This window comes from Triticum aestivum, chromosome 2A (genome assembly GCF_018294505.1).
Source record: "Triticum aestivum cultivar Chinese Spring chromosome 2A, IWGSC CS RefSeq v2.1, whole genome shotgun sequence".
Taxonomy (NCBI): Eukaryota; Viridiplantae; Streptophyta; class Magnoliopsida; order Poales; family Poaceae; genus Triticum; species Triticum aestivum.
The window spans coordinates 642505985-642516114 of NC_057797.1; the positions used below are offsets into that span (position 1 = coordinate 642505985).

The following is a 10130-nucleotide window of genomic DNA, read 5'->3' on the forward strand; positions in this document are numbered from 1 at the left end:
AGTCCAATTGGGAAACGATTTACTTCGGTCGGTCGGGGAAACGGTGCGCTGGTCGCATGCAAACCGTTCGATCTCACACGATCCAACGTCCCCCTGTGTGCCCACGTTGCAGTCAAAGCTAGGAACCCACTGGCGGCCGTGCTACAATCTCGCCACTGGTGATACATCGACGGAGATGGCGAGCCCGCGAGCGTCGTCGACGAGGCGGTGCCCTACGGGGGCAGTTATTTTTCTCCCTCTGTTTTTGGAGACGACCGATGGGGAAGAAAGGGATGACGTGGCCTGAAATCAAACGGTTACAGAAGGACGAAACAGACGGATGCGCGGCGACTGGCCGAAGACCGGCGCCTAGCGTCCGCCGTCCAGATTTTGTGAGGCTCCTCCCTCTGTATACAGTAGTATGCGTATACCCATACGTAAGTACGTAGTATAATACACCAGGCATACATGCATATCCAGTACGCGAGTTCAGTTCACGGGCCGCTCAACACCGCGGCGGGGTAGACGGCGAGGGGGATCCTGACGCTGTGCTTCTTGTCGCCCCTGAGCACCACCTCGCCGAAGCTGAACGCGTTCCCCGGCGCGGTGGTGTTGAGCACGATCCTCAGCGCCGCCGTCTCGCCGGGGGCGACGGTGAACTCGTCGGGCGACACGCGCACCGCCACGCCGTCGGGCGCGCGCACGTACGCCATGTACGTCTCGTTCTCCGCGCCCACGCTCCACACCTTCCGGTCCACCCGCCTCGACCCCACCAGGCTCGCCACCGTCACGCTCGGCGCGTTCAGGTCCGAGCACCACCGCGCCCGCGACGTCGGGCAGGACGCCCCCACCGCGCGCCGCACCGCGGCCTCGTCCACGCCCGGCACCGCGCACAGGAACTGCAGGTACTCCCTGTACGTGGCGTCGAACACCAGCCCCGGGTCCAGCGCGCGCGCCGCGTTGATGGCGCCCGCGCCCATGTCGAACGGCGTGGCCGCCACCACGGCGCCCACGTCCCGGCGCGCCATCAGGGGCCTCCCGGAGCGGTCGGTCACGTCGGCCGTCGTCATGATCGCCGACATGATCATGGCCGGGCTCCACTTGGGATGCCGCTGCTTGATCAGCGCCACCACCCCGGCGACGTGCGGGGTGGACATGCTCGTGCCGGACAGTATGGCGTAGCTCTCGCCCTGGACCTCCGGCAGGGCGTCGCTCGTCGGGCTCCAGGCTCCCCAGATGTGATGGCCCGGCGCCATCACGTTCGGCTTCAGGACGTCCGCCAGCTGCATCTGCGAGTTCTCTATGTTGGGCCCCCTCGACGAGTAGTCGGCGACCTCCGGCCGTTCCCCGGAGTAGCTCGCACGCCGTCCCTCCAGAATCCGGACGGTTGCTCCGAACGTGATGACAGTTCCGTCGCCGTCTCGTGCCGTGTTGTTCTCATAGTACTCCATCAGGTTCTGCACCCAGTTGCAGAAGACGATTCAGAGTTATACAGAGCAACCCAAACATTCAGAGTTACTGAAAAGACAATTTGATTGACAAATATGTGTCTGCACTGCACTCACCATCATGTCTACACCGTCCACAACCATGGCTGAAGGTACCGCGGTAGGAAATATGGGCTGATATTCATAGTCTACATCACCGGAATAACGATCAATGATCACGACTCCAGCAGCTCCGATCTTCTGAATCGTATCGATAATGCCGGCAAAGTTGTCACCCTGATAGTAGTTAGATGACACAATCATGCAGACAATCACCTTCCCCTGAACTAGAGATCTTATGAAGACCTTCGGATCCTGGCAACCATTAGACCCATCAGTCGAATTGTCGGTGCTCACGTCGTCTGCCAATGCTAATGGGTACATTGTGTCGCCTGGTGTTGGTGCTGGACACAAAGAAGCAAGATGGTAGAAACAAATTAAGCAACGAAGGAAGATCTGAAACAGATAGTACGTACTAGTAACTGTGAATGTTTTAAAAGCTAGAATTTTAATAGCAAGTTAGGTTGAAATGAATTACGGGAAAGGCCGCCGCAAGAGAAAATTTGCCCATTTCCAGCTACGATTGTTTTGTTATACTTGCGGTCCGTTGTCGAAGCCGCGACACTTGTTATCCATGGGCTGAATGAAACTACTGAGCTCGCATCAGGGCCTCCATTGCCCACTGCTTGAACAACCGAGACTCCAGCCTTGGTGGCAAGGAGCAGTTGCGTCTCAAGCAAGTTGAGGAAAGCTGCAGGGCCAGGTGAAACCGAAGAAGGTGCCATGGAAAGACTGATAACATCAACACCGTCTTCTACTGCCTACAAACAAGTCACATGGGAGACCTTCACTTACAAATCAAACTAGTAGCTTTCAGCAAACAATGTGATCACCAAACCTGGTCGACAGCAGCTATCACATCTGACATATATCCACCAAAAGGGTACGCGGCTTTGTAGACTGCAAGACTGTCAGTGCAAACCAGAAGAGAAAACAAAATGTTAGATTTCACAAAAATTGTTATCCTTTTTTATCTTTGGATTTACTTTCAACATCTGAATAATGGGACACGGAAGATATTCTCACCGAGCTCCGGGGGCCATGCCGCTTGCATATCCAAAGTTGTAACCCCTAGAAATTGCTGGTGTATGAAAATTTCCAGCTGCGGTCGATGCTGTGTGGCTGTGCAGACATTCTTATGATCACTTCGTAGCTCTTCTGAGATTGAAAAAGAGAGAGATTCAAATAGCAGTCAGCAGCTAAGGGACATACCTGCCATGGCCATCCGGGTCATAAGGTGATGCATAATGAATTGTAGCATTGAACTCTCCAGTTGCTTGACCAGCGCGCGCGAACCACCTAGCTCCCACTATCTTACCATTGCATGAATCAGGAGGGAATCTATCCCCAGAGCGGCACATTCCTTTGAAATTGGGAGGTGGCTGCTTTGATTGGTTCGAGAAGCTGGCAAAGCTTGGGTTTTTGGGGTCAATGCCAGTATCAATCATGCCAATGACTATTCCATCACCAGAATTCTCAGCACCACCAAGCAGTGGCCATACCCCACTGGCTCCAATGTACTTTGGAGTGTATGTGGTCATCTTGGCCATTTTGATGTCTTCTTGAACGAGTCTAACTCCTTTTGCGCCGCTAAGAATTTTAGCTGCCTGTTGCACATATAACAAAAGAGGGAGGCAACCAGTTTAAGCCTCAACAGAGACAACTGAACTATTCCTATTGTCAAAATTCAGATGAGAAATTCAGAAAGAATAACCTGCAAAAAGATAGGGCATAAGAACTAAGAAGTTTCACGCATGTCAGGTTCAGAACAAATGCGCTTATGTTATAGTTTTATGTGAATTGATGCTGTGTTGCTCGTCACCATGTAAACTTTTGGACTCATGTTTCAAGATACATAGAATCATATGAGAATCGAACAACTTAAAGACTGTTAATTGCTCAAAAGACAAACTGGAGCAGATTATCTGGCTTTTCAGCAAAATAACTCATGATGATATTCAACTATAGCAAAACTTCCTTCAAAATTTCCCTACTATTTTATCTTCACGTATATACTGAATTCAGCATCATTTATTGTTGGAGGAGTGTTATTGTTGTATGTACGTTTAAAGGTTATTTCTACCCTGGAAATACTACTGAGACAGGCAAAGAATCACTGTCTGTTCAGCATGTTCTATCTATTCGATACTGGGTGTAAGTAGAGTTTTCTAATTTGTTAGTTTAACAGATAAAATGCCTAAAACAATACCATGCACTTTATAGGCTAGAAAGAGCACCTTTTCAGAGTTTGCATGAACAGCAAAGCCATTAAGCAGGTGAGTGTAGCTGTACAGTTTCTTGTAAGATCCTACGGTGAGAAATGATTCCAGGAAGACGTCGTGCTTTGTTGTGGCCATTTCCTTATACTTCTGAGCTTCCTCGCCTCTCCTGGATGAAATTCCATCAATATGAGTTATTTTCAAAAGATAACAAAGTAAAAAGATTCAGGGATGGAGATCACGTACATTACACCCTTCCGGCTTGCCTTGTAGGAAACAACTGGATCATCCTCCATCACTACCATATAAACCTTGGCAGATACATGAGATGGACCGCAATTTAGGCTCAGTAAAGCAAGAAGAGAGCATAGCACTAGAGATGGCTTGGGAAAGGCCATAGCAGTGGTGTCACTGCACAGTTGCATGAAGCTTTCCAAAACTTCCTTGGTTGAACATATGTGCTTATATATGTTGTGTGAAAGAATGTTAGGTGAGGATTGGAGGGAATTAAAAAGGGCCATGCACCTGGTACATCAAGAAATGCCTTCTCATAACTAGGCCACAAAAAGCACGCGGTAAGCGGTTCCCAACCTCCATGAGACCCTTCTTTGGCTCCTCTACTATCAGCAGTTAGCAGAATTATACTGGTCCTGGTAAGTCAAGTCGAACATATTATTTGTAGAATCACTCTATGGCATCTATAAAAATAAAATACAAACATCTACTACAAAGTAAAATAAAAAAATTAACGAACCTATCTCCAAACAACTAATGAGTTGATGAATCAGCCATCCCTTCAGAGATGGCTGATGCAGTCTTTCTTGAAACCAAATCGAGATATCAAATGTTTGGGTTCTAAGTTCTAACTGAAGAATTAGCCTCGTGAAAAAATCTGAAGAATTAATCCATCTATTCTGGAACATCACGCATCTGATTTGGTTTCAAGAAAGGCTAGTAGGTAGCATCGCAACGCCAAGAGAGAGAAAAAAAATGCATTCCCCCGCTTTGTGTGACAACAAGAACTGGCCCAGATAATCGGGCTAGGCAACTCGTGTCCTTTAGACCACTCTGTTTGTTACTCCTGCCATCCCCCAAACCCAAATCACACAAAGATTCCTGTGAGACTGCATCTCGAGGCTCAAATGACTCGGAGCCAATATCTAAGTTCCTAATTGATTGCTGCAAAAATCACCAGAGGCCGCTGTAAATCGCAAGCGAGCATTTGTCTAGTAGTAACAGTTCAGATCGTTTATGAGAATAGAAAAATAAAACAGTTCGTATGGGATGAATCCAAAGGAGTAGTAATACACAGCTGTAATGGAAGACAATCTCGAAAGGAAAAAAAGTGGGATTGAAGAAATTTACGCAAAGCGCCACGCTCGCCGCCGTTCCTAGGGCTTCCGTTGGACGTCTTGAGTGGAGAGTAGAGATGGGGAATCGCCTCGCCCGCCATTCCTTTTCAGTTCCATTCTTCCACTTTTTTTGGTGCCGGGTTTCTAAAGAGAAGATTTCTCTTTTTAGCAGACGGAAGGAGTTTTTTTTCTCGGCTGTGGCCTTTTGGTCGGCCCAAAGCTGAGATGTTGGGCTTTCTCATGACCAACCCAAAACCAACTCAAAAATAATCTAAAAAAAACTCTTTTGCCTAAAAAAATCTAAAAAAAACTCTAAACCATCTGTCTACAAAAACTCCAAACCGACGAAACCACTACTTCAAAAAAAAAAACTCCAAACCGACGAAACCACTAATTCTTTTTTAACACAGTACAGACGCAAGCGCTCATATACACGCGCATACACTCATCCTATGAACAAACACACACATCATATCCCTATGAGCACCTCCGAAAGACTGAACCGGCTGTCATCTTGAAATTTACGAAGTCACCGTAGGCACCTCGTCATCGACGGGAACGTCTCATCTCACTGAATGTGCATCGCCGGAAATTCTGAAATAAATCCAGGAATAAATGCGAGCATCAGGATTTAAACTCTGTTGTGCTGGAGATACCACAGTTCCTCTAACCAACCAACTACAGCTTGATTCGCACGAAATCACTAATTAATAAGTACTCTTTTCAAAAGTCACTCCCACCTCCCAAGTTGCGACTTGTCGCCAACCATGGAGTTTTCCTTTTTTTTTAAATTTATTTATTCAAAATGTTTTATCTCTTAAACCGTGTGTCTAAACCCCGAATTGTTTTTATCGTTGGATTCCTCATGTCGAGATCTTCAGTACTAGACCTATGTTGATAGATTTTGAGGAACTTTTTTTCGAAAAAAACAGACAGAGAAAACCAAACCAGAAGCACGGTTTTTTCACTTTTTTTTTCTTTTTTGAAGAGGCACATCTGTGTCTCGCAAAAGAAAAAAATGCGTCTACCAATTGTGCCTCTCGCACAAAAAAAATGTTTTTTCCTCTTTCGAGTGGCACAGTGCCTCTCGCATAAGCAAATCTGTGCCTCCACGTGAAGTAAAACTACGCCTCTCACCGAAGCAAAAATAACACGTTTTCTTTTACTTTTTCAAGAGGCACATCCTCTTGTAGAAGCAAATTTGTGCATCTATGAGAAGTAAATCTGTGCCTCTCACGAAAGCAAAAAAACATATTTTTTTTCTTTTTCAAGAGGCATAGTTGTGCATCTCGCGGGGGAAATCTGTGCCTCTTGCAAAAGAAAGAAAACACGTTTTCACATAAAATAATATATTCTTTTGATTTTGTTTGTCCAAAAACCTAGGAAAAACCGGGCAAAATTGAAAAGCGGAAAAAATCGAAAAACCTCTAAAACTTGAAAACACGTATAGAAAAATCAAAAATAATTAAAAGGAACACCCAACACGCTACACGTGGTGATAGTTGAGAGCGTGCCAATCAAAAGTGATCCTTGGAAATCAAATGCAAGGAGCATTTAGAATTAGTTAGCTTCTCCTTGAGCTCCGACCATGATAAATCCAAGGAGCAACATCGATCCAAGTGGCATCGCCGTGTGAACCAAGAGGTCGTACGGGTCCGTATTGGAAATCAAATCGGTGAACCGATGCCAAGTCAGCAGAACCAAGTGATAAATCATGCACAGAGGATTAAAACTTTCTTTAGGGCATCTTTAATAGTTTGTATGTTAACTTGTTGGTAAAATATGTCATATCATCAACCAACACCTTAACATATAATAACTTCAATGAGTAGTATCTAGTTTTGCCTAATAGAATGTGAGATAATAAATGAGGTGCTCTCTCATTCTACATTGGAACTTGTGCAATGGGTGTTGGTTCATGTACATACAACCTTCCTCTCTTTCTTCATTTATTGTATGACACATCATCAAAAATCCTATGTGGCAAACTCTACCAACAACTATTTTACGACCATTGAAGATGCCCTTAAATTAGAGGATTAATTATACCTGAACAAGTGAACAGAGGTTATGGAGAAATGCGTTCCAACCTGATAGTTTGTTTAGGTTAAATATACTTATCCCGTAAATCACTAACTCTGATGGCAATAACCGAGCTAGGTTGGTTTATCTGTTACACAAACTAACAAATAAAACTCTTCACATGCAATATTCTTTTGCTCTTTTTTTTAACATCAGTACGGACGCAAGCGCTCATACATACACGCATACATTCATTCTCATGAACGCACACACGCACGCCCTACCCCTATGAGCACCTTCAAGAGACTGAGCCGGCATCCATCTTAAAATTACGAAGTCACCGTAGGCGCCTCATCGTCGACGGGAACGTCTCCTCCCACTGAAAGCATATCGCCGAAAATTCTGAAATAAATTCAAAAATAATGCGAGCACCAGGACTTGAACCCTGATGGACTGAGGATACCACAGTCCCTCTAATCATCCAACCACAGATTGGTTCGCAATATTCTTCTGGTCTTACCATGCGTGGATAACAATATATTGTCAAGACGTCAACATAGAATCCATAATACATATCCAACTTTTCAAATGTAACTTCCGTGCACTCTTACCATGTGTGGGTCACAATATATCATCTACATGAAAATCCATAATATATGTATAGAGACACAAATATCAACATGGCGGAGATCAAGAATAGATCCACGAACTCCACAAAGTTTTACTAAAACACATCTCATATATGCATAAGTGTGAAACACTAGGTTTAAACTTTGATAGATAATTTTTTGCCCACACAACTTATACACTCCTCACGAAGGGGTGATTCTCCACTTGATTGGCGCGTAAAAAAATCGTATTTTGTTACAATGCTAGATTCATCTTGATCCCATACCTCTCTCCATGTTAGCAGAAGTATCACACACACATGACATGAACACCTTTCCGCGGAGGCACGTATGGGCATGGGCAATTGGGATCTCTACTCCTAGTGGAGCAGTTGGTAGTCTCGCTTTCAGATTTTTTTTCGTCCCACCACTTTCGTTTGGGTTTTTTTGTAGGTTAACCGTCGTAGATTTTTTTTGTCGCCTCCCCCACTTCATCGGTTTATTTTCACTTCACCCTCTCACACAACGAAAAAAACTGAACGGATCAGAACTTTCCATACTGACGCAAATTATTTAGTAATGTCTTTATGTAAAAGAATCAATCACAATCAATCTCTAAAGATCAAATCTAAATTAATTAATCTTCATAACGTTTGTTTCCTTCCGAATCACGTCCATAACTTTCCTTCCTTGTTTGGGCAGAAACTGTTTGGTAGCAGAGATTAGGAAGCTTTCTATGAGTGTAGTAATAGGAAGTATTCTTTTTCTTGATGATTCGTTTCCATGCATGATGATAGTAAATTAGGCCAACATTCACCACTATTTATCAACGTCATCAATCGTATCCATTTCTACCAGTTTTAAAGGAATCTGCTCGCTATGTCTTTTTTAAGGGGATCCGCTCGCTAAGTCGTCGTCGCACGTTATTTTCACAAGCAATTCCCCTAAAAAAGGCGTGTGTATTGGTAGTTGAACGCCCGCTAGGTTTTTCGCCTGTCCCATCCTCGCGCTGTGCCGCCGTCACCCGCCGAATTTCCAGCCACCCGAGCCCGTTAACTTCGCCAGCCATCGGGTCGACTGCCCCCGCCCCAAACCCCCATCCCCGAGCACTAGCTATCGCCGCGTTGCCGCCCCAAGCTCCACGCCACCGGGAACGAATCAAGCGCCGTCCCGACACCGCCGTCGCCGGCCCAGCACCTCCAGCCTTGCATGGACAGCTTCAATGTGCAGTCTCCCTTGCTGCCTCACCTTCTGCCAGCGCATGCAGCGGCGGGGTTGGACGCGTGCGTGCTTGCTAGCTTGCTCTCCGTGCGTACATACTTGCTCTGCGTGCATCGCACCGGCCAATGCGCATGATGCGTGTGTGCCTGCTTTTCTGTATGTGTATGCCAGCGTGATGCGTGTGTGCGTTGCTGTGTGTGTATGATATAGATGGCCCGAGTGTGTGCATGTTGTGCTCTGCTCTCTGCTGATCTATGTGTTGGTGCTCCTCCTATATGTTCATGCCATACAAATGAAATTTATGTTAATCTTCTGACATGTTGAGTTGGTTCTCTCTGTCTTCTGAGGGGGTGAATGCAAAGCAGTCTATTAAGCCAGGCACTATTGCTGAGCTAAATTGACAAAAAAATATTGGTAGCCATAGTTGTAGTTTAAGTAGTAGCGAGTTGTCTGATATGTATAAAGAGCCCGTTGCAACTGAGCCCATTGCTAAATTGACAAAAAAGATCGCCAGTGTCACTTGATATGTATGAGAATATTAAATGTATTATTAACATAATTAATATTGAACTCTTAAAGTTAATGTGGTCCCGTTGCGACGCACGGGCGTTCTTCTAGTATATATAGTAGGACTCGGTCGCCCACTTCGATGCTTCGATGTGGCACTGATAATAGCACCAGAGATCCTGCAGATACTTGGCTATAAATACTGATGCAATGCCACGCTGCTCCTCGAGAACATTGAGGTTGCGCGTGTGATGCTGGATTTCGCCTTGTCATTGAACCTGGTTACTCGGAAGGAACTTTATTTTGTGCTCGAATGTGAGCATGGCTTCGCAACCTAGACATGAAAAAAATGGTGAATCCTTCATGGCCCGGTTCAAGTCGTGCAGGCTGCCCAGAGAACAGCGGGCAACTCACTGACCCATGTCTTTCCTAACCCATGGTTGTCTTTAACCCGACGCTTGATTCCCTAAAGTAGTATGACATTGGAGGATTTCAATATTTGGGAAGTTGGTCGTTGATTCACAATACGGGTATCCTTAGGACTTTTTTCCTAAGGATTCCTTTGCCCTTTATTTTGGAGGAAAATTTCTACCCACTCTTGCTATGGTTTCTTTCTTTTTCATGTGACATCAAACGCTCTCTGGTTAAAATCTCTACTCCTAAGGGAGCAGTTGG

The 10130-nt window shown here is 45.5% G+C and overlaps 1 protein-coding gene across 1 annotated transcript; it reads right to left on the reverse strand.

The window, feature by feature from the left end:
• Window positions 1-258: 258 nt before the first annotated feature.
• LOC123189951 (subtilisin-like protease SBT2.5) lies at window positions 259-4247 on the reverse strand. The gene is made up of 8 exons (XM_044602480.1): window positions 3992-4247; window positions 3764-3914; window positions 2739-3133; window positions 2553-2648; window positions 2365-2434; window positions 2005-2287; window positions 1545-1870; window positions 259-1436 (listed from the first exon to the last, which is right to left on the reverse strand). The coding sequence occupies exons 1-8, from the start codon at window positions 4168-4170 to the stop codon at window positions 474-476; spliced, it is 2463 nt and encodes an 820-aa protein (XP_044458415.1). The 5' UTR covers window positions 4171-4247; the 3' UTR covers window positions 259-473.
• Window positions 4248-10130: the final 5883 nt, after the last annotated feature.